Here is a 25,797-nt window from a genome sequence, read left to right as displayed (position 1 = left end):
GTTTCTGCAAGATGAATCAATCGAATGTGTAGTCATATACGCTCAATTGTGCGGACAATGTACTTAAGTAGTACAATGATGATGATACTTGCTTAACAAGAGAAAGTAATACTGAGACAGATGTCGAGCCATGTAGTTCATCATCCTTGTCGGACAGGGAGTCACAAATTCCGTCTCCAGTGACACGTAGTAAAGGACAATCGTTGTCTAAGGACAATGTTCATGGAAGATCATCCGCAGCATAAAAAAAATTATGAACTGATTTCGATTAAGTCCGCAGCAATATAACCGTGTAGTGCGTAATAAACACTCCAGATATTCAAGGGAGGGCAAGGCTCACTTGTTATAAAAACCCGTGATTGCGCGTTCGAGGATGCTCGATACAATTTACAGATGTGCATATTAGTGAACTACCACGTTATACACATCAGATTATGCGCGACATAGATTACAGCAATTTCAACAGAAGCAGAGGATGGTTGCATAACTTCAAATGGTGCTACAGAAGTGGAAGACGTAAGATAACGAAATTTAAAACAATGCGTCAACTTGACTGTGGAATCGCCCCGAAAATTTTTAGATTATATTAACAAACTTATACCATCGTTCAGTAAGGAATTTATTTTCAACTCCGACCAATGAGGATTTGAAGAGGAAATGAATATGAAAGGAGCCAAGAGATTTTTATGAAGAGCAACAAATGTCAACACCATAACACATTCGTACACAGTTATGCCAACTGTTAATGTTTATGGTAAATTGGCTGGAAAGTTATTTACTGTGGTGCGAGAAGTTGGGGGTACTCTGCCCCCTCAGATTCTTTCTTGTGTGCGTGATCTTGCAAGGGCAATAGTGATTATTTAAGTCACAGCAAGCAAGAGTGGGAGAATAGGCGTAAGAGAACTACAACTACTAAATGAGCACTGCGTTTGGCCAGTAGCTTTGTGATCACTGTGACGAGCCATTTTGCATACGGTGTTAACGGTGCAAGTTAATGGGTTGTTTTGAACATTTCTTGAATGTCAGCGATGTTCATTTTGTGAAGTGTGATGCGCAGATCTCACAAAAGATTAATGTCTGCACCTCCCGAACAGCCAGGCGGAGTGGCCTCGTGGTTAGAGGCGCCATGTTACGAATTGCGCAGGCCCTCCCTCCTTAGCGTACGTTAGTTTAAGTAGTGTGTAAGTCTAGTGACCGATGACCTCAGCAGTTTGGTCCCTTAGGAATTCACACAAACACACACACACACACACACATACACACACACACACACACACACACACACACACACACACACACACACACACCACCTTACACACCGCCGGAGGTTCGAGTCCTCCCTCGGGCATGTGTGTGTGTGTGTGTGTGTGTGTGTGTGTGTGTGTGTGTGTGTGTGTGTGTGTTGTCCTTAGCGTACGTTAGTTTAAGTAGTGTGTAAGTCTAGTGACCGATGACCTCAGCAGTTTGGTCCGTTAGGAATTCACACACACACACACACACACACACACACACACACACACACACACACACACACCACCTTACACACCTCCCGAAATCTCATTTTCTGTCGCCCTCCTGATGCACGTAGTGAGTCATTGGCAGCTAATATTTTGTTATCTTAACTGTTAGCACAACACTTTCAAATAAGAAAGAGGCCTCCTAAAAGAGCGTGGAGCAAATGGCTAGTTCGGAGAAGTTGTTTGACGGACGAAGCATACTTGGCGTATGATATTAGAAGAGACTAAAGTGTATCTTTTTGCAATAGAAATTTGAACTGTGAAGTTCTCGTGTATGCTCTTACCTCTTTGACTAAACTTTGTTCCAGTGTTGTTTACAGAAGAGATACGCGAAACCGGTTGGTTACGGCGCGGTCAATGATTACGGTGCTTGTTTTACATCTACATCTACATACATACTCCGCAAGTCACTGTACGGTGCGTGGCGGAGGGTACCCTGTGCCACTACTACTCGCATCCTTCCCTGTTCCATTCACAAACAGAGAGAGGGAAAAATACTTTCTGTATTTCTCTGTATGAGCCCTAATTTCTCGTATCTTATCTTCGTGCTCCCTGCGGGCAATGTTTGTTGGCGGCGGTAGAATCGTTCGGCAGTCAGCTTCAAATACTGGTGCTCTCAATTTTCTCAATAATGTGCCTCGAAAGAAAGTCGCCTTCCCTCCAGGGATTCCCATTCGAGTTTCCGAAGCATCTCCGTAATACTTAGGTATTGTTCGAACTTACCGCTAACAAATCTAGCAGCCCGCCTCTGAACCGCTTCAACGTCTTCTTTCAGTCCGACCTGGTGCGGATCCCAGATACTCGAGAAGTACTCAAGAATAGGTCACACGAGCGTCCTACATGCGGCCTCCTTTACAGGTGGGCCACTCTTCCCTAAAATTCTCCCAACAAACCGAAGTCGACTATTGGCATTCCCTACCACGGTCCTCATACGCTCGTTCCCTTTCATATCGCTTTGCGACGTTATGCACAGACATTTAAACGACTTGACTGTGTCAAGCAGGACACTAATAATACTGTATCCGAACGTTACAGGTTTGTTCTTCCTACTCATTCGCATTAACTCACGTTTTTCCACATTTAGAGCTGGCTGCCATTCATTACACTAACTAGAAATTTTGTCTAAATCATCTTGTATCTTTCTACAGTCACTCAACTTCGATACCTTACCGTACACGACAGCATCAGCAGCAAACAACAGCAGGTTGCTACACACCTTGCCCACCAAATCATTTATGTATGCAGAGAACATTTGCGTAAATAGAGTCCTATCTACTGGTCGAACTTGGGAGCTTTTGCAGGTGTTCACATGGCTTCAGGGCACTGAATACTGGTTGTTTTAACCCTGTCTCGCTGGTCTAAGAGAGGTTGGTGACACTCTTTAGCCTTTAGCCCAGGTGTAGCAGGGCCTAGAAATTATGCAGTCCGCCAACAACCGTTTCCGATGGAGTCAACAGAGCAATATGTCGCACCGCACTGCGCTACGAGTTCGTGGGTCTTGGCCCTAGCCACGATGAGGTTTCACCGGATGTTACAACAGCTCCGACACGACGGACGAGAAGGAAGCTTTCAAGTGTGCAGAAAATGCCTTCGCGGCCTGCTGCGGCGTTTTGTCGTTGTCGCCATTAAATTAGTTGACTGTTGGAAGAAGGAGGGTGTGTTAACGCTGATGAAACAGTTTGCAGTATTACAAGCAAAACTTATAAGTTTAGTAAGTTGATGCTGCACACATTACAGCAGGGACGGACACGACGCGGAGTAGGAATCAAAAATCTACCCCAAGGACGGAGAAACAAAGTGCTCACAATAAATATCCCAACGATGATATGTATAAATTTGTTACTATGCATCACTTTACGTGACATTATGAACAATACAACAAGATTGTCTCTTCAGATTTCATATCTTTTCGCGACTTTGTTTAGTGCTATTTTGATTATTTTTACAAGGGGTCCGATTTTGGCAGCTTTTTTCGAACTTGCTAAAGGCAAGGCTCTTGAGAAAATGTTTTTTTTCTTATAAAAAGTTTTGATTGTATTTTCTAAGAGGGAAATGTAAATAGTGCACAACATTAGAAAAGTAAATATTACATCCTTTAAAAACACAATGGCAGGCCAGTGTGGCCGAGCGGTTCTAGGCGCTTCAGTCTGTACCGAGAGACCGCTACGTTCGCAGGTTCGAATCCTGCCTCGGGCATGGATGTGTGTAATGTCCTTAGGTTAGTTAGGTTTAAGTAGTTTCAAATTCTAGGGGACTGATGACCTCAGATGTTAGGTCCCATAGTGCTCAGAGCCATATGAACCAAAAACATAATGTTTTAATACTTTCTATTTTTAAAAATAAAAAATATCGGGGTATGGTTTTGGGTACTTTCCTCTGTTTGTACACACTTCTCTTTGATTTATATCCTATCAGAATTAAAAAAGACAAAATTAAAGAAAAAAAGAAACAAACGACCCCGACCCTCATACGGGGGTCGTCCAGATAGTGAGTTCCGACTAGTCGAGAAATGAAAACGCAGTTAAAAATCAGAAATGCTTTATTTGCAACATTTAGCTACAGCTTCTCCCACCGCTCTGATTTGCACATTTGTTGTAGCTTTGAACAACTTTTGAGTACCATCGCCATAGTGGGCAGCTGTGTTTTCCACCATTCCGCCAATTCTTTACGCTCATCTGCTGCTCTCTGTCTGTGCCGTAATAGTCAGCGGCTCATGTCAGCAGATATGAAAATCAGAGGGAACTAAGTCTGAGCTGTAAGGAGGATGATCGGACACTTCCCATCGAAAACGAGTGTGCGGCCGAGAATTGTCACGAAGACGATGACAGTTACGTCACGTGAGTTGCATGAAATCAGGCGGAATCTTTTGGTGGGCAGCCATACTAGGAAGAATACACCATTTTCTAGGTATATTTAAGAGCACATTGTGCCCTCGGAACTGAGATGTGTAATGTCAAACGATCGTCAGGAATATTGGAGACACTGCCCAACACATCTGTGGAAGGCTTCACTTTCGCTGTGGTTCCCATTTCGCGACCGATCGGAACTTTCAAAATGGTTCAAATGGCTCTGAGCACTGTGGGACTTAACTGCTGAGGTCATCAGTCCCCTGGAACTACTTAAACCAAACTAACCTAAGGACATCACACACATCCATGCCCGAGGCAGGATTCGAACCTGCGACCGTAGCGGTCTCGTGGTTCCAGACTGAAGCGCCTGGAACCGCTCGGTCACTCCGGCCTGCTCGGAACTTACAAGGTGCGTTCAATAAGTAATGCAAATTTTTTCTCGGACAATTTCGGTTGAAATAGGAGGCATTTTTGAGGGACGTAGTGCAATATTCTCGCTTCAGTCCCTATAGTTTCACGAAGTTCTGATAGGTGGCAGCGGTATATGTAGACTTCAAAATTGCTTCGTAACGGAAGTCCTTCCAAGCAGAGAGCTGTCACTGAGTTTCTTTTGGCGGACAACCAGAGCATCGCCGATATTAATAGGCGCTTGCAGATGGTCTTCGGAGACATGGAGTTGACAAAAGCACGGCGAGCCGTTGGCAAGATATCCGTTATCATAGCAACAAGGTCAGATCTCCCGCATGCCAGCCCGCCGGACACAGCTGTCACTCCTGGGATGTTTGAACGTGCGGACACTCTCATTGGAGGTGATCGACAGATCACAATCAAACACCTGGCTGCTTAATTGGGCATCTCTTTCGTAGTGTTCACTCACTCGACACAAAAGACAGTAAGAGAATCTAATCAACTTCACAGTCAGAGTCAGAGAGTGCTCGAAATCTGAAGGCAATTGCTTGCACGTTACAAGGCTGATTGTGACAACTTTTGTCGAACATCGTCACAGGCAATAAAACATGGGTTCATCACTTCGAATCGGAAACAAAACGCCAGTCTATGCGGTGCTGCCACGCCGCCTCTCCTCCAAAGAGAAAGTTCAAAACCTCGCTATCAACGGTAAAGCCATGGCGACTGTGAAGGGGATACACTGTTTGATGTCCTCCATCATGGTGCAATGACTTCAACGTGCTCGTAGCCACAAAAATGCAACTTCTCCTTCTCCACGACAACGCAAGGCCTCACACTAGGCTGGACACAAGAGGGAAGCTTACAAAAGTCATTGGAGTGTTATAGCTCATCCACCTTACAGCTCGGATCTCTCAACTTCAGACTTCTCTCTGTTTGGCCCAATGAAGGAAGCTCTTTGCAGGAAGCAGCACGTGGATAACGGGGAGGATACTGCTGCAGCAAACCTGAGCCGTGCTGCGGCTAGCGTTGGTGTTGTTTGTAGGTTTCCGCCCTCTGTTGGAGGCCATACCGTATCCTCTAGTTGGCATGGTTGTTTGCCTTCTTCTCGTGTTGACTGGCGCCACTCGTTTCGCAAGCGTTGCCTGTCCGCTAGTGGCAGCAGCGGCGTTTATCGATATGTAGTAACTATTGCCCTATCTTTGGGGCGACGTCGTTGTTTTTCGGGTCGTGTGAGTGTGCCAGTTCGGTTGGGGACTCAGGAGGAGCCAGGTCCGCGCCGTGCGATAACACGCCGTGACCGCATGCGGCACGCATGGACTGCCGGAAGGAAGGGCTGTGGTCACGAGGGTGCACGACCTCGTCGTAAACCGGATCCAGCAAGCTTTAAGATGGGTGCATTTCAATCCAAGTAGAGCGGAGTCTGTCACCTGAGTGGGCCACGTAGTACATATGTGATGTTGCGACAGATTGTCATCGCGCCGACATGTGCAGTTTGGTGGATCTGCGTACCGCTTAGCACTTGAAGACTCTTCTGTGTTAAAGGCACTTGGCTCAGTGATTCGACGGTGCGGTTTCTCAACTGTGAATTAATAAAGCAGTGAAGAGATTTGTTTCATTCTGCCTACCGTCGTCAGAGTTGTCACAGTGAGTACAGTGTGCGTTTGTGCGCCTAATGAATTTGATGTCACGCTTTTGGTACTTGATTTTGGCTCGCTTTGCGATTGTTTCCGCAATGACGTGTGGTTGCTGACTCTGGTTGGTTACATTTCGGCTTTGACTCGCTCACAAATAGAGTGGTGCTTTAGTTACTGTTAGTTTGTCTGGTGTTCTGTACTGTGACTTGTTTGTTCGGATTTTCGGGTTTGGGAATCGGGCGGAAATCTGGTAGTGGTGCCTTCCTCGTTCTGGTCGCTCTAAACACAGTATTCTGGGGACGTAGTGCAGACCGCCGGTTCCGGCTTTGGCATGTTGTTCCATAGTTGCATTTAGTTTATCGGGCGCCAGGTAGCTTCATCAAGATTATCATTAGTCATTCATTAGACTGCCACTAGTCTGAGCTAAAATCTTGTGAAGTGAAAGCAACTCTCGGCTGCCTATCTCATCGCTCGCGATTGTGTTTGTTGCCGGACCTTCTCAGAGGTCGATTCCTCGAGTACCGTCTGGATCAGTTGCTCGTCTTTTTAATTAACTTTTGTTATTGTTTTTTCTGTTTTACAGCAGTTTTCAAAATTTTTTATATTATTGCCGTTCCTGGCGTGTAAGGCCTTCAGCCGTGATTATGCTCACTCGCTTTAAAATCCTATTTCGTATTTGTATTTTAGTAGTAAGCCTTAAAACTTTATTTACTGCCATTCCTGGCGTCTGATGCCTTCTGCGGTGTTTTTGGCGACTTGCCTTTAATATTCCAATACCTGTAATTTGTAAGTTGCAGCGAGTTTTAGACAATTCTTAATTTATTCCCATTCCTGACTTGTAAGACCTTCTGCCAGATCACAGTGGCTTGCTTTTAAAACATTATCTGTTGTGTCTGAATTTAATGGTTTTTTGCTAAATTGTAACTGAAAACACTATTATTTACACTTGTTTATTCCTGTATTAATAACGCGTGGTATTTTTTAAATTTAGTGTTGAGTATGGAATTATTGGTTTAAAATAAATTGTGTAACTGTAAAAGACAACCGATAGTAACTGATTACTGCCCCGTCCTCAATCCTAACCGAACCCTGCCTTTCCTTGACCACGAGGTCTCAAAGAAGTAGGCTTCGAAGTCGACCAGTAGACTGGTACCATGCGGCATATAGGTCCTCGCAATAATGTGGAGTAAGGCCGTCGCATTGGGGTTTTGTTACCAAGAGAGGGGAATAATATGGTGTATTGGGATACTGAATACAGCCAACTTGCTTCCAGAAAAAAAATTTGTTGCATTACTTACTGTATGCCCCTCGTAAAATGTAGGGGATTGTGTTGAACTTCATCTGCTCTATGACGATGCTCACATATGTCCGGCATCAAAGAGGGGCTGACAAAACTTCATTAGACTGTTCTTCCTCATCCATCGCACAGCCCAGATCTCGCACCTTCCATCTGTTTGTCCGAATGAAGGATACATTCTGCGGGTAGCAGTACGCGGATGATGGGTAGAGTATTGATGCAGCAAGACGTTGGCTCTGGAGTCGACTGGTGGAGTTGTATGTAACATTCAGGCATACAGTGCCTCCCATTGAGGTGGGGTAAGGCCGTCACATTGAACGGCGATTGTTGAAAAATAGGGTTTTCCAGCCAAAAGAGGGGGAATAATATGGTGCGTCGTAATCCTGTATCAATCCGACCTGCTTTCAGAAAAAAAAATTGTTGCGTCACCTACTTTCTGGAAACCTACATCTACATCTAAATCTAAATCTACATACATACTCCGCAATCTACCATACGGTGCGTGACGGAGGGTACCTCGTACACAACGAGCATCTTCTCTCCCTGTTCCACTCCCAAACAGAACGAGGGAAAAATGACTGCCTATATGCCTCTGTACGATCCCTAATCTCTCTTACCTCACCTTTGTGGTCTTTCAGCGAAATATGAGTTGGCGTCAGTAAAATTGTACTGCAGTCAGCTTCAAATGCTGGTTCTCTAAATTTTCTCGGTAGCGATTCACGAAAAGAACGCCTCCTTTCCTCTAGAGACTCCCACTCGAGTTCCTGAAGCATTTCCGTAACACTCGCGTGATGATCAAACCTACCAGTAACAAATCTAGCAGCCCGCCTCTGAATTGCTTCTATGTCCTCTCTCAATCCGAACTGATAGGGATCCCAAACGCTCGAGCAGTATTCAAGAATAAGTCGTAATAGTGTTTTATAAGCGGTCTCCTTTACAGATGAACCACATCTTCCCAAAATTCTACCAATGAACCGAAGACGACTATCCGCCTTCCCCGCAACTGCCATTACATGCTTGTCCCACTTCATATCGCTCTGCAATGTTACACCCAAATATTTAATCGACGTGACTGTGTCAAGCGCTACACTACTAATGGAGTATTCAAACATTACAGGATTCTTTTTCCTATTCATCTGCATTAATTTACATTTATCTATATTTAGAGTTAGCTGCCATTCTTTACACCAATCACAAATCCTGTCCAAGTCATCTTGTATCCTCCTACAGTCACTCAACGACGATACCTTTCCGTACACCACAGCATCAACAGCAAACAGCCGCACATTGCTATCCACCGTACCCAAAAGATCATTTATGTAGATATAAAACAACAGGGGACCTACCACACTTCCCTGGGGCACTCCAGATGATACCCTCGCCTCCGATGAACGCTCACCATCGAGGACAACGTACTGGGTTCTATTAATTAAGAAGTTAACTTGGTACCCCCCCCCCCCCCCCCAAAAAAAATAAAATAAATAAATAAATTGTTGCATTACTTACTGTATGTCCCACGTGAAAAGTAGGGGATTGTGATGAACTTCATCCGCTACATGACAACACATACATCTGACATCAAACAGGAGCTGACAAAACTTCATTAGACTGTTCTTCTTCATCCATCGCACAGCCAAGATCTCGCACCTTCCATATTTTTGTCCGAATGAAGGATACATTCTGCGGGTAACAGTATGTGGATGATGGGGAGATTACTGATGCTGCAAAACATTGGCTCTGAAGTCGACCGGTGGAGTTGTACCATTCAGGCATACAGTGCCTCCCATTGAGGTGGGTAGGACGTCAAACGGGCTGAGTTGGAGCAGGAGAGGCACCACAGGACATTTTAATTTCTACTGTCTATACTTTTACAAATAAATTCATAAAACTTTGTCAGTATGACCAGGGAGGATTGAGGACTCACACTAATAGCAGTGGAAGTTCAAAAATGTAGCAAAATACCTTTTTTTTACATGTGAAATTTCATCATTTTTTCACATACTACTGGCTGCATTTGTTTCTGTAGGTACACTTTTCTTCCTAAGTAAGAGAGATTCTTCGATGAATTTTTCACAGCATATAAGCAGTACTTACAGGTGTATGAAACTCGAGAATTTTCCAAATCTAACAAAAACTGTGGTAAAAATTGAGATAATTAACTATAAAAAAAATGGCTCTGAGCACTATGGGACTTAACATCTGTGGTCATTAGTCCCCTAGAACTTAGAACTACTTAAACCTAACTAACTTAAGGACATCACACACATCCATGCCCGAGACAGGATTCGAACCTGCGACCGTAGCAGTCGCGCGGTTCCGGACTGAGCGCCTAGAACCGCTAGACCACCGCGGCCGGCAATTAACTATAAAATTTGAGTTTTTTCTAAACATGAAGTTTAAAATGTAACAGTTCATTCATTTTTTCATAAATTAAATAAACTCTAGAGTTTTATCCACATGTAGCTATAGTTTGTATGATGTGGAAAATTCATCGAAAAATTTGTCTTACTTAGAAAGAAAAGTGTACCTATAGCAACAAATGCAGCCAGTAGTAAGTGAAAAAAATGATGAAATTTCACATGTAAAAAAATGTATTTTGTTACGTTTTTGAGCTTCCACTGCTATGAGTATGAATCCTGAATCCTTCCTTATCATGCTTTAAAAGTTTTATGAATTTATTTGTAAAAGTATAGACAGTGGAAATTAAAATGTCCTGTGGTGCCTCGCCTGCTCCAAGTCGGCCCGTTTGACGTCCTACCTCCCTTAAGGTGGGGCAAGACAGTCACATCGAAGGGCGATCGTTGAAAAATAGCTTTTTGCAGCCAAAAGAGTGGGAATAACATGGTGTATTGTAATCCTGAACCAATCCAACCTGCTTTTAGAAAAAAAAAAGTTATTGATTGGCGACTCCATGGAGTGTTCTGTGCAACACGACCAGATAATGGATATAATTGGAAGGAGAAACAGCCTTGGATGTATTTTTTTGTTTTATTATCCGCAAAATCAATTTTCGGTCACTTAGTGACGATCCTCTGTGCGGTAGGATACAATTAAAATTGTTAGGCACTGGTATTAACAAGCTTAGAGCGATCACATACAATTAAAATTGTTAGGCACTGGTATTAACAATTTTAATTGTATCTTACAGCACTGAGGATGGTCACTAAGTGACCGAAAATCGATTTTGCGGATAATAAAACAAAAAAATACGACCAAGGCTGTTTCTCCTTCCAATTATATACAAAAAGTTGTTGCGTTACCTACTTTCTGGAAACCTCTAGTGCAGGGCTTCCCAAACCTTTCAGCTGGTGGACCCCTTCTTCAGTCGAAAATCCATGGCGGACCCCTGGTCAGTCAAGAGCACAGTAACTTTAAATTACAGAGCGAAACCCATGTTCCCAATAACGCCCCTCCCCCCTCCACCCCCCCGAAGTATCAATAGTCTTTGGTTTAGAGATGAATGAAAACAACTTAAGGGCAAAAATATACTTATGAAACAGGTGGACACTGACAAAGCAAGTTTGACATTTAATAATGCCTGGGACCGCATACGTGCCAGCGAACACTGTGATTGGCTAACAAAGCTCGCTCCGCGCATGCGTCAAAGGTTTCAGCGCATCTACCGACGTGAGCCGGCGCACATACGACCCCCGTATTGTTGCGAAACAGTCGATCAGAGAGGCCTTATTCTCCGGCACTAAACTGTGTATGCGTTCTCACTTAGGAACCGCAAAGGCTGCTTGGGAATACGACCTGAAGTACGAAAAAAAAAGTGATGAATTTGATTTTTACATTTTTATTCAATAATTTTACTCATTATTTTAACGATTTGGTGAAGGGCGACAGCGGACCCCCTAGAAAGAGCCGGCGGACTCCTAAAGGGTCCGCGGACCACACATTGGGAAGCCCTGCTCTAGTGTGTAGAGCATGTGGGATGTGTCGGAATGGGAGGCCGGCCTTACCTGCGCAGCGGGTGCGAGCGGTGGTTGTGGGACCTGCCCCTGGGGGAGACCCTGGTCTCGGACAGCGGCGGCGGCGGCGTGGGCGGCCCGTTGGCCAGCGTCGAGCCGCCCCCGGTGGAGCCCCCACTGCCACCGCCTACGCTGCCGCGCTCCTTGAGCGACGGCGTCTCGGGCGACGAGTTGACGACGGTGACGGAGGAGGAGAAGCTGCTGAGGTTGAGCGAAGAGTCGCGCCGGTCGTCGAGCTCGTCACCGTCCTCGTAGCCGCCGACGGAGGAGTCTGTCTCGGAGAGGCGCGGCATGGCGCGCGCGCCGCCCAGCGCGCCGGCGCACGAGTCGAGGCTGCGGAAGCCGAAGGACGAGGACGAGCTGGTGGACGAGGAGTCGCGCTTCTGGTGGAACTGCGAGCGCCGCTGCAGGCCGGCCGCCGCCGCCGACGCGCTCGTGTCCTCCAGCGACTTGGTCTGCGGCAGGCGCGCCGCCGCCGCCCCCGCCCCCGCCGGCGTCCCCACGGGCGAAGGCGTGAGGCGGCGCGCGCGCAGGCCCACCCCCGCGGGCAGCGTGCTCCAGCCGGAGGGCAGCGGCAGCGGCAGCTGCGGGGGCGGCGGGGACGGCGGCGGGCTCGCCATCTCGTTCTCCACGACGAGCGCGTTGCTGCGCGGCAGGAACGGCGTCTTGCTGCTGCCGCCGCCGCCGCTGCGCAGCCGAGGCGCCGTCTGGTAGCGCTGCGTCGTGTCCTGCCGGCACACACACCACTAGAGATGGGGGATCCGCTACTGAACTGATTCATAGAGTTGAATCTTTCAAAGGAGTGAACAATCAGTGATTCAGAAGAAAAACGGTAGCCCCAAACGTTTCCCACAGCAGAGAGAGAGAGAGAGAGAGAGAGAGAAAGAGAGAGAGAGAGATCACTGCACGCCACACAACACAGCCAGCGCCGACCTCTGCCCTGCTTCTGCCTTGGCTGCCTGCATTGTGCACTGCCCCATCGGATTTTGTGTTTCACATATGCCGTGCCGTCTCTGTGCTTGCGCTGCCGCGTGCAGTGTCTGGCGCACCTTAACGCCGCTTTCACACTATACGGTTTTGACCGTACGGCAAAAAGCCGTACGAGTTTTAGCCGTGCCTGTGTTGCTTTCACATTACACGGCTTTTTGACGTGACCAGTTGTTGGTGTCTATTCAGTTTGCTTAATGTGTGTATCAAGATGAACCGTAAACGAGTTGTTGCTTTGTGGTTGCTTCATCGTCGCCGCAAAAGAAAAGGTCGTCTTTTGTGGGTACACCCCATTAACCAGAGAAGAGACGAAGTGGGTTTATTTTATACACTCTTTGAAGATTTGAGGAACGACGGAAATAAATTCTTTAACTATTTCCGAATGTCTATTACCTCGTTTGACGAATTACATAGAAAACTAAAGGATGTGTTACAACGACAAAACACACAATTCCGCAATTGCATCCAACCTGTTCAAATGCTGGCTATCACGTTAAGGTAATTTAATACATAAAAACTAGTTCTGTTTATTTACTTATTTATTTGTGTTTTACATTTTTATTACGCTCAGATTATGAAGTAGAAAAGTCAATATCAATATCAGCAGTTGAAACCAAAGAGTTTGTAGCAGGACTGACTGTACTGTCACTTTGTGGCGACAGGCTCTCTGCAAAAACGTTGTAGAACTGCGTTGTTGATGGTGGGCCTTCATGGCTACTTGTGGAAGGCGAAGGGTATGGTGGTGGCACTTTATTAATTCGTTGATAAGAACTGCGACCTTGAGAAGTCTGTAATGGTTGTTCGAGAAAAGTAGTTGGGTTTGGTGCAGCTGGAGGAGGACGAATCTGATGCGTATGGTAAGAGGATATTGGAGCAGCATTTTCCATAGGTGAATAAGAATAAGCTTGAAATCTATTATTATAGGGCATGGGAGGTGTGTAATGGGTAAATGGAGGAGGTTGAGCTGTCAATATATTTCTCCTTTCATATATATTTTCTATAACTTTGAGGACTCCCATCTGAAACTGAAGATAATCCTGTTCATCAAATTTTTCCAGATGAGGCTTCAGACTAAGTAAAAATGACATTTTGCTGCAAGGTTTGTCTTCTTCCAGAGCTCGTAATATTTTCATTTCGATTGCATCAGGTTTTCTATGTTTTCTGTTTGTATGGCACTCGCTTTTGGATGTTTGTTGTGTGGGTGCTGTATCAAATGGCCCAGAAACATTCTCAGTATTTTCGACGGAGCCCTGCGTTTCTATATCTTCTTCCAGTCTGGCGGTGCGTTCCGATTGAAAACTGTCCTCCGTCTCTCGAGCATCATACAGCTTTTTTAGAAACTGCAGCTGATCAGAATATACATACTTTTTCATTTTCTTTGCTGCTGAGCCACTTTTTTTCGCAGCTTGAATTTTTATGTTTGACTTCACAAAGGAGTCTCGTAGATTGGTCCACCTCCGTATTACTTCTATACCTACATCAAAAGAAAACAAAACTGTATGAAAACATTTTAATTTTGTATAGAAAAAAGCAAAACTGTAACAAAAAATGTCCACTGCAAACTAAATGTCACTGATTTTTTTTCGTTTTGTTCAGGTATCTGGCAAGCGGTTGTTCCTTCACTGACTTACATTTCCAGTACAGAATTGGGATTTCTACAGCAAGTAAAGTGGTTAATGATGTATGCACAGCAATTTGGTCATCACTGCGGGAAGAATGTATACAAAGACCGACCAAAGAGGTATGGGAATCAATAGCGGCTGGATTTGAACGTACTGCTAATTTCCCCCACTGCTTAGGAGCGGTGGATGGAAAACATATCCGTCTTACTGCCCCATTTAATAGCGGATCAATGTACTTCAATTACAAAGAATACTTTTCTGTGGTTCTGATGGCTGTAGCGGATTCCAACTACAGGTTCATTTATGTCGACGTAGGAAGTTATGGCAAAGACTGTGACTCTTCAGTGTTCAGACGGTCCAGTTTATGGAAGTCAATAGAAAGTAATTCCCTGGAATTTCCAGACGTCCAATGTCTGCCTGGTACGGAAGGTCCAAAAGTACCCTACTTCTTCGTGGGAGACGCAGCATTTGGCCTACACACGCATTTGCTCCGGCCTTTTGGGGGAACAAACTTGACAGTTGAGAAACGTGTATTTAATTACCGTTTGTGCAGAGCAAGGAGGTATGTGGAATGTGCTTTTGGCATCCTCACCAATAAGTGGCGGTTGTTTCACCGACCTTTAAATGTTCATCCAGATTTTGCAGTAAAAATGGTTAAAGCTTGCATTGTTTTACACAATTTTGTACGTCAGAGAGATGGATTTATAATTGAAGACACCACATCCTTCACTGGTTTGGAAGACTTAGCCCAAGATGCCAACATAAGAGGAGGACTGACAGCCAACGCCATAAGGAACACTCTTTGTAAATATTTTATGACAAATGCTGGAAGCGTGTCATGGCAGATGTCAAAGATATAAATTAACAAGCCTTTTCCTTTTTGTAGATTGTTTGTGAAAGCCTGCGACTGTATAGTAAATAGTTTTCTTTATAAATAAATTACTGCTACCACTCACGTTTTTAATCGTTTTGTTTATATTTTGTACGACGCGTTTCGGGAAATAATTCCGATCTTCAAGTGCGTTTTTTTCTCTAAGTTTTCATTATGTGTAGTGTTTTTTTATTTGTGAGGTCTTGTGCGTGTTTCTCTTATAAATTACAGTAAAGAAAACAGAATGCAAGACCTGACACATAAAAAGACACCACACATGATGAAAACTTAGAGAAAAACGCACTTAAGGATGGGAATTATTTCCCGAAACGCGTCGTGCAAAATATAAACAAAACAAAAAAAACGTGACTGGTAGCAGTAATTTACTTATAAACAAACGATTTACTTTTAGAATAAAATTTATAACGTTAAATAAAAACTGTTTAAAACGTATTAAATGTAATATTAATATATTAAATAAATACTTACCAAACGCATTTTTATCTTTGTCTTCCATCTCATCAAAATCTTGCTTCAGTGCTACGCAAACTTCCCGCCAAGCATTCTTTGTAGCAATACGATCTCTATACGCATCTAGAGTTTTGTCCCACAGAACAGGTCTTACTTCCACCAAGGTTATCAAAAGTTCAGTATCAATTTCATCCATTCTTCTACACTTTTCAGTAAACAAGAATAAACACAAATGAATAAAACGACACTACAACGAACTAGTCGACGCCGTACGGCTCAAAACCGTCCAGTGTGAAAGCATGCACTTAGTCACGTAGGCCACTGTTGTCGAACTTGCCGTACGGCGACCGTCTGTTGTAGTGGCAAGACACGGCTGCAGCACGGCACGGCAGCGGCATTTTGCCGTCGCCGTATAATGTGAAAGGCGCCATACATTTCTTCACACCTACAGCCGTACGGCTTTTTGCCGTACGGTCAAAACCGTATAGTGTGAAAGCGGCGTAACTCACAAGGGAACCTCCCCATCGCACCCACCTCAGATTTAGTTATAAGTTGGCACAGTGGATAGGCCTTGAAAAACTGAACACAGATCAATCGAGGAAACCGGAAATGTTGCCTATCTTGTGCATGGACTATCTAGTTTGTATATTTTGCTTATTCTTTTCATAGTTCCACACAACTTCCTGTTTTCTCGATTGATCTGTGTTCAGTTAATCAAGGCCTATCCACTGTGCCAACTTATAACTAAATCTGAGGGGGGTGCGATGGGGAGGTTCCCTTGTTAGCATCGCACTCCATCGGCGATCGTTTCAGTCGCACGTCCTGCCCTCTGGGCAGTTGATGCGAGCAACAGGACAGAGAGCCTCCTAGCGGAGAACGTAAGAACTACTTGCAACAACCTGCTCGCAAGAGAACAGACGATTTGTCTCGGAGCGGGTGACTGCTGGCCGTTCACCACTCCCCCCACCCTTGGAACTCGCCCACTCAACGCTCATCCCACCATTCTCGACTCTAGCCAGAGCGTTCAGCAAAGCAACTCAGGTGTCACTCTGGTCTCTGCGGTCTTAGCTCACGCAGTAATACAGCTTGCGGCTCGACCTGCTCGACTCAGCGCCTCTGCATCGGAGTTCGTCTATACTGGATATTGTTCTTTTTACAAGGGAACTTCCCCATTAGACCCCCCTCAGATTTAGTTATAAGTTGGCACAGTGGACAGGCCTTGAAAAACTGAGCACAGATCAATCAATAAAACAGGAAGAAGTTGTGTGGAACTATGAAAAAATAAGCAAAACATACAAACTGAGTAGTCCATGCGCAAGATAGGCAACATCAAGGACAGTGTAAGTTCAGGAGTGCTGTGGTCCCATGGTTAGCCTGAGCAGCTGCAGAACGCTTCCCTCCAGTGAAAAGTTTACTTTTTTTATTTCTGCAACGTTATGTTCTGTCCGTTCGTTCAGTTTGTATATTTTGTTTCTTTTTTTCATAGTTCCACACAACTTCTTCCTGTTTTCTCGATTGATCTGTATTCAGTTTTTCGAGGCCTATCCACTGTGCCAACTTATAACTAAATCTGAGGGGGGTGCGATGGGGAGGTTCCCCTGTTAGTAATACCGATATGTATATTACATAATTATGTTATGTATATGTCATTTGTTTTTATTTTATTTTTATTTGTTTAAACTGTTCAGATGAGGTTCCTGACGACTCTTCTTACTATAGGATTTTTTATTATGGACACTCGAATTTACGCTTTAATTACGAGCGAACCGATAAACGTATCGCAAAATGTGATACAACAATATTTTCCTTGTTTTATTCTGCGTAAGGCTATATGCAGCACTTTGGTCTTACAGTCAAATTTATATATTTTTTCTTATTGTAGTACGGATTTTGCGATTTTAGGCGTCTTCGGAAGGAAACATTCACTTTAAAAATATATGGCTTGTGATGTATTTGTACGAGGTTAATGAAATTTTAATACATTATAGCCAAATACATTGTTAATGTAAATTTCAAGTTACAACATTTTCCAATCACCCAAAAAAACCACGATGGTGCAAAATAAATCAATAATCAAAAACTCATTATCTGTGTTACGTCAAAATAGGATCAAATAAGATCAAAATACAGGTATAGTACTGGAATAAACCAAGTTTAAAGGGCAATGTGCCTTCCATTTATTTTCTATTGTGAATGAGTGGTGAGTCATGAAAAAGAGCTAGTTCATTTCAGGGAGTGAACAGTTCTGATCCGATCTCTGAAAAGAACAGTTTTGCCCATCTCTACACACCACACTACCTGTCAGCTCTGCTTACCGACCACATCACGGTGAAATTCGTCTGCTGGACATGAATACTGCTTTTTTTTTAGACAACATAGTTGCGTGGAGATAGCAGCGATTGGTGTACTTATAATCAATCAATCAAAATGACAGTCACAATCACGTTATTTATTCTGTCGCCAACGGGTTTCAATCCACGATGGGGTCATCTTCAGGGTGTGCAGGATGACGACTCCAGTGAGGGACCAAACGGTGTAAATTGCCCTGAAGATGACCCCATCGCGGGTTGAAACCCGTTGGCGACAAAATAAATAACGCGATTGTGACTCTCATTTTGATTGATTGATGAATTCTACTTATTTCATGCTAGCCATAGGGGCTGTACAGAATTATTTGTAAGTACCTCCAAATTTCGAATTAAGTCAGGTGATGCTGAGGGAAAGCGATTAAGAAATGAGACACTTAAAGTAGTAAAGGAGTTTTGCTATTTGGGGAGCAAAATAACTGATGATGGTCGAAGTAGCGAGGATATCAAATGTAGACTGGCAATGGCAAGGAAAGCGTTTCTGAAGAAGAAAAATTTGTTAACATCGAGTATAGATTTAAGTGTCAGGAAGTCGTTTCTAAAAGTATTTGTATGGAGTGTAGTCATGTATGGAAGTGAAACATGGACGATAACTAGTTTGGACAAGAAGAGAATAGAAGCTTTCCAAATGTGATGGTACAGAAGAAAGCTGAAGATTAGATGGGTGGACCATATACTAATGAGGAGGTATTCAGTAGGATTGGGGAGGAGTTTGTGGCACAACTTGATTAAAAGAAGGGATCGGTTGGTAGGACATGTTCTGAGGCATCAAGGGATCACCAATTTAGTATTGGAGGGCAGAGTGAAGGGTAAACATCGTAAAGGGAGACCAAGAGATGAATACACTAAACAGATTCAGAAGGATGTAGGTTGCAGTAGGTACGGGGAGATGAAGATGTTTGCACAGGATAAAGTAGCATGGAGAGCTGCATCAAACCAGTCTCAGCACTGAAGACCACAACAACAACAACAACAACCTCCAAATTCTCAGAAGAAGACTCGACGACAACTACACGACATACAGTTAAAAAATAAATAAAAATTAAAAAAAAATTGAAAAAAAGATAAACACGTTCAAATGACTTTGAAATAATTTTTCTAAAATTAAGAAATATAATTGATTAGAAAAAACCTTGACGCTCGAAAGCAAACTAGGTGCCAGACAATTAACCTCTAGTGTCTTTGCCTCAGGGTGACGAGTAGAAAACTTGTCGAAATGATGTCGCGGAAACGACGCTTTGACTCGGCTGAGAAGACTCCACCATCGAAATTCGCCGAGAAAGCCCGCACACTCCTATGTCCTTTAGTACTCTTTAAAATTCAAATATTAAAAGTGTAACACTGAACTTTAAATTTTCAGTCGGCAACTCATTTGCTGTGCATGATTTCGAGCATAATTCAAAGGCACGTCAACTCTGTCTGTAATCTAGTTTATTTCTTTCGTCTGGACAAATAATTTCATGAAACGTTTGAGAGTTTTTCTTTTTTCACTCTATGTTTTTAATTTTCAAGTTCTCTTCAAAATGGTTCATATGGCTCTAAGCACTATGGGACTTAACATCTGAGGTCATCAGTCCCCTAGACTTAGAACTACTTAAACCTAACTGACCCAAGGACATCACACACGTCCATGCCCAAGGCAGGATTCGAACCTGCAACCGCAGCAGCCGCGTGGTTCCGGACTGAAGCGCCTAGAACCTCTCGGCCACAGCGGCCGGCAGTCCTATTCAGATGCGGTTCAAGGCGCTACGGTCTGGAACCGAGCGGCCGCTACGGTCGCAGGTTCGAATCCTGCCTCGGGCATGGATGTGTGTGATGTCCTTAGATTAGTTAGGTTTAATTAGTTCTAAGTTCTAGCCGACTGATGACCTCAGAAGTTAAATCGCATAGTGCTCAGAGCCATTTGAACCATTTTTCTCTTCAGAAACCATGAAAAATAATATGCAAGATCATTCGGTGATAATGTTATAAATTTTCAGGGGTGATGGTGAAGGGTAAATGTATCAGTATCAGGTAAGGAACCCTGTTCCGAAACGACCGAATCGAAATTTATATGCGAAATTGGTTACGATACCTTTGGCAGTGGAATGTATCAGTATCGTTGTTTCTAAGGTTGTAGGGCATGCACCTCTCAGATGTGGCAGTATGGACAAAAACAAGACAAAAATGTGTCTAATGTGAGTGAGCAGTGCTCACCCTCAACTGTGCGTTTTAGTGAACTTGGCTGTCTATTTGTGTTTGGTTTCCTACCCTTGTCGCGTTTACGCCGTTCTTCTTCTTCCTTCTACGTGTAGCAGCAGCGATTTGTATCGATATTTGCACTGTGTACCATCTTTGGTTTTCTGCATATAGTTTCCGGCTAGGGGGTCTGCAGTCAGTCAGTCGGTCGGTTGCTGTGGACTAGGAAAGTTATCTCCGAGAGGTGCAGTCGGCTGGGTCCACTGGCGGTCCCTGCGCAGTGTTGGAGCGTGTGTGGAGCTGTCCGATCGCTACGAGCTTCGTGGTTCACCGACCCAGGACGTCAAAGTTGAGTAGTGGTTTCAAGTACCCAAGCCACTTCCATTCATACCGTGTGGTTCGTTTCGGTGGTTCGCTGTTGGGGAGATTTTCCTGTGAGCAACACAGAGTGTTTGTATTGTTGAAATTTAGCCGCCATGCGGCGGAACTAAGTATGTTGGTTGACTACAATTCAAGTGCACCAGCGGAATTTTCTACTTTGTGGCAGTTAGTGTTCTGGTTACCTGCCCTGGCCACTAACGTAATTTCAGCCAGTGTCCTTTCCTCACCTATTGTCGCTGTCCAACACAGTGTGTAGTTTTGACAGCTTAGTACATATACATATTTGATTGTGGATAATCACGCCCATAACATTTTGTGTTTGAATTCTCATGTACCGCTTGGTGGCAAGCAAGTCGTCTGTCGGTCGGTCCGTGGCTGTCCCTTGGTTGGGTTCCGACAGATCAAGTGTAGTTGGGCCCACCACCTGTCTCACCTAAGTGAACGAGGGCAGACCGAACCCCTGGAAGCTTCTGGGTGCTGTTGTCTTTAATGTCCTCCTCACCGGTGTTTCATTGTCTGATTATAATCTATCATAGCCAATGTTTAAAAAAATTCTTGGTTTTACTGCGTTTTATGTAAGTAAGTTTGAATTCGGGCAAGTGGGTATTTGCAGAAAGGTTATTGAAGTTGTGTTGTTTTTTCTTTTAGTCCGGTTTCAGCTACTTAAAACTTAAGGCTTATGGTTATATTTTTTAAAATTTTGGAAAATTAACTGTGGGCCTTCAGCCTTGGAACCTTATTCTTAAAATTATCTTTCAAGCTTAAACATTGAAGCCTTTTGCCTTTGAAAGGTTATGGTAATTTATTTTAAAAATCTTGAAAATGTTATTGTGGGCCTTCAGCCGTTTGTATTGCATCTTATTTAGTTTGTCTATCTATCTGCTTTCCACCTAATTGTGATATATATATATATATCTAATTATTTTATTTGCTATTCTAACTGCATTTTTATCTCGTTGATGTTTAATATTTCTTGTTTGGAGGCCTAGACCCGTGAAAGAATTGCATTGTGAAGTTCGTAGTTGTAAAGGTTCGGCTATGTGCCATTTTGGTTGTAAATGTGTTATTAAATTACAATAAATTACAATTTTAAGGTGAAACTGACCCCAACCTTATTTGGCCCTTTCTACAATCCTAATCACCCGTTCTGCCCAGCGGGCTTAGCGAGCATTACAATGTACTCTAAACTGCATACCTTAAGAGGTACGAGCATTCTTTCATCTTCGCTACTCCGAAACACGTCTCTGCTGCTGAAAAAGTGCCCATAGCTCGAAAGGTATATATTTTACCGCCCATGTTTACTGGACAATGTTTTCTTGCTTTGCTCCATGCTACCTCCTCTCCAAAAATTTGGATGTTACGGCGTAAAGTTAAGCGCCGGCACAGCAGTCGGGAACGAGACAGCAGATTGGGCAGTGAAGAAGACGTCAGCCAATTGCACGCTGACCGACACAGGACGACAAGGCGACAGCAGCGGCCTCTATGCGAAGGGAACCCAAGCGCAGCGCCCGACTAGCCGCGGCCCAGATCAAGAATAGCATCAAGACTAGTCATTTCGCTTCTACTGTGTAGCATTGTCTATACTGAAGAAAATTGTTTATTTTGTCTGTCACCCTTTGCTTGCGACACATGTGTGTAAATACAAAGTTAAGTATTGTAATCATTTCCTTTTGTAATAAAACTCATTAATTCGATTTGTTTGAATTGTTCTCAAGCGATCTGTGAAGGCAGGTTTCGTAGACACCTCATATTCGACGACGTGGCAGGTCCCCCTCCTGGATGATGCCCTCTCTCCCTCCATTTATCCCTCCTATCAACTCTGATCCTCACCCCCCCTCCTTTCCTCCATCCTTTTCTTGGGCTCCCTCTCCACCCCTTCCATCCTCTTTTTTCCACACCTACCCTCTCTCTGCCCCCCTCCTCTCCCTCGAGTCCTTTTGTATTTCCCCCCTCGGCCTTTTTCCATTACCTCTCGCGTCTGCCCTGCCCCCCCCCCCCTTATGGGTCCTGTCCCTCCCTTGGTTCCCCCCCTTTCGTTTTCCCTTTCCTCCCTCCTTGTTTTCCCCCTCATCCGTCCAGGTCCACCCCTGCCCCCATCTGCCCTAGGCTATGGTGTGTCCTCTTTGTGCCGACGTTTTAGTGCAGTGTTTACAGTGAGTGTTCAGTGTTGTGTGTCTTTTCCGAAGAGTTGCGAACGGCCATCATATTGTCGCTGGGTGTGATTTTATATCTCTTGCGAACAGAAACCAGACTCCAGAATGAGATTTTCACTCTGCAGCGGAGTGTGCGCTGATATGAAACTTCCTGGCAGATAAAAACTGTGTGCCGGACCGAGACTCGAACTCCCGAGTTCGAATCTCAGTCCGGCACACAGTTTTAATCTGCCAGGAAGTTTCAGAAACCGGACTGTCGCCATGTTTTTTAATTGTCTGTCTCTGATGTTACCTGTCTGCATCCTGTGTATTTTTATTCGCTTTGCCAACTCTTCGCTTTATGTTTTAACTTTCCCCAAATTTCCGCCGTTTTACAATTTAAGTCCCCGTTTTATCACCGGCTTTTATTGTTTCTTAACTTCTCCTTACATTTTAAAAAGTCTGTAGGCTGCAGAGCAGCGTAATAAGTTGCTGACAGCCCGCCCCCCTTCGGGGGGGGGGGGGGGGGGACTCGAAATACAATAAAGGAAAAAAAAAATAGGACGAGGCAGGATCAAAGATAAACAATTGCTCCTAGCTCTTAAGGTGTGTTCTTTAGAGCCCATGTTTACTAGACCTTTTTCTTGTACTGATCCATACTCCCGCGTTTGAAAGTTGCTTATCCTACAGTATTAGCAACAAAAGTACTGGAACATGTATTCCACCTGTAAGAGTATCAGAACGATTCTCGCCTATAACTTTTGATTCTGTCTTTTCCGACCAGAGTCTCTCATCTCAAACTGATACATTTACCCTTCTCTGTCAGTCCTAGACGTTTGTTATGTCATCAAGGAATCATCTTGTATTTAAATATCGATGTTATTCTGTTATTATTAATAGTATGTAAAACCAGACAAACCAGAGAAGTTTCAATTTTCGGTGCGATTCGATATTAAATTTATTTTTTTCATGATTAAAGAAAATTTTATGACAGTTAAATATCACATCAATGTAACATTTTATGTAGAAAAGAGTTGTTTCTTGAAGTGACGAATATTTTGACATCTCATTTACTTAGCTAACAGCAGCTGTTCATGGAAAGTTTCAGTTTTCCTTCAATTCACTGATAAGCGTTTTCAAAATTGCTGTGATTACTTTCAAGTAAATAAGTATATTTTTGCAAACATAGAGCTCATGCTAGCCAATTTGATATCCCGTTTGTCCATTCCCCACTCATTGTTTGGTTATGGAAATTCTAGAGAGTCGTATTTTCGCTCCACTCAGACATTTGAGCAAAAAGCAGACACATGTCAATGTCTAGAGCATCTCTCCACGTTTTCAACTCCCTTTACACGTGCTCATTACGGGCACAGTTTCTGATGTAACAAATGCCATTATGTTCGTGCAATTCATTTAAGTCACTGCTGCTGCCCGGGAAGGCGCAGCGACTGCAGCCCGCTTTGCAAAACTGCTCGTTGGGTGGCCAGTCTGCAGGCGTGAGCTAAATCGGTGCAACAGAACGGAGAGAACATTTTATCTACATGTTTCGACACGCCTGTTTGCTGGTGGTGCGTTCTCCATCTGCTTCACAAAACTTATTACGCGTGGGACCATGGAGACACGATATGTGACATTATTCTGTACCTTTCCTAATTTGTACTCACTCATCTTCTGAAACTCGAGAAGTATTTATGAATAATCCACTGTTTGACAAAATCGAGGCAATGAAATGAAAGGAAAACTTAATAATAACATGTCTACTCTTTTATCAATGGCGTGTTTACTATGCTAATGTAAAAAAGTAACTGTACAAATTTTATCAAAAAGCTTTAATCTACTTGGGGGAGACAGGCTAGTCTGATGCTGTATTGACGTCGCGAAGAAAAGACATAGGAAACATTATCTTCAAGAGGCAACTAGTTACAGACGCATGGGGTATTCCTTGTACAATAAAGATAGATAAAGTAAAAATAATAATTGTGCTATATACATTGCGTAAACATGAAGGGACTGTTACTAAATAGTGGAGGGACTCCGCTGAACACATGCTGAAGTCACTTTCTCTGGGAGATAACATCGAAAATGGTGACGATCATCAGAGAGAGGCACGAGAAAATATGTATGGCCAATACGAAAGCCCAGATGTCGTTCTACTATTTGCACGAGAAGAAGCTGCCGTTTGTATCGCTTAGCTATAGAATGAAAATGCTCCTGGTCCAGATTACATTCATTACGGACCCTAAAAATAGCAAAGAGCAGAACTATTCCATTTTTCACACATCCGCTGACTGAATCACTAAGACAATCAAGAATTTCTGCAGTCTCAAAGTATGCAGAGGCTTTGATAACACAAAAGAGCATGGGTAGAGTTCCAGTGGTTCCTAAGCGCTACAGATCAATCTATCTTCCTAGCACCTTGAGCGCTTGCTGTGCATCAGAAAACAGACCCATAGGAATATATACGACTTCAATCAGAGCTAATTAGGCTTCAGAAACGACTGAACGTAGACGACGCAATTGAGTGTTCTCTCGCAACTGTGGACTACTGTAGCAGCAGGTCTGCCGTAACTATCGTGGTTGCTTTTGTAGGCGTATTTGGCGATCTGTGGTGGCTCGTAAGGTTTACCCGGTTGAAACCACCACCGGCCCCACAATCTTTGGACCAGAGCTCCGTAGATTACGGCGAAGAGCGCACTGTGGTGTGAGGCACAATATTCAGTGAAGTAATTGCCTCAGGTAACTAAACGGGGACCAATTTTCTGGGATCTTAGCCTTGAACCATTATTAACAACTCTGAATGAAAACGTCCAAGTGCTGGCTTGTGGTTGCAGAAGACTCAAGAGCCAGGCTGAAAAGGAAATCATGTGGAATAGTGGTTCTCAGATATTAAATTAGAAATTACAGCAAATGAGGGTCCCATCATCTTGTCGAATGACAGGGCCTCTCGCTCGCGGAATTCTTCTCTGAGAACTGATGGAGCTCCGGTGTGATGCACTGAGATATCTAAGTATTTAGGCGTACACTTGTATGAGAGACGTAACTCTCACACTCATATCCCTCAGATGTATGAGAAAGCTGTCAAAGATGTGCGCCGCTGACGTTATCATCCCGTT

At 43.8% G+C, this 25,797-nt stretch overlaps 1 protein-coding gene across 1 annotated transcript in view; it reads right to left on the bottom strand.

The window, feature by feature from the left end:
* Positions 1-25,797, bottom strand: part of LOC124776021 (AF4/FMR2 family member lilli-like) — a 754,556-nt gene that overhangs the window by 682,018 nt on the left and 46,741 nt on the right. The window contains exon 3 of the mRNA XM_047250862.1: positions 11,668-12,404. Coding sequence (XP_047106818.1) covers positions 11,668-12,404 — 737 coding nt within the window. The remainder of the gene's footprint in view (positions 1-11,667; positions 12,405-25,797) is intronic.

Source organism: Schistocerca piceifrons, chromosome 2 (assembly GCF_021461385.2).
Source record: "Schistocerca piceifrons isolate TAMUIC-IGC-003096 chromosome 2, iqSchPice1.1, whole genome shotgun sequence".
Taxonomy (NCBI): domain Eukaryota; kingdom Metazoa; phylum Arthropoda; class Insecta; order Orthoptera; family Acrididae; genus Schistocerca; species Schistocerca piceifrons.
Note: the sequence above shows the minus strand (reverse complement) of the source record. Positions and strands in the feature narration are given on the sequence as shown.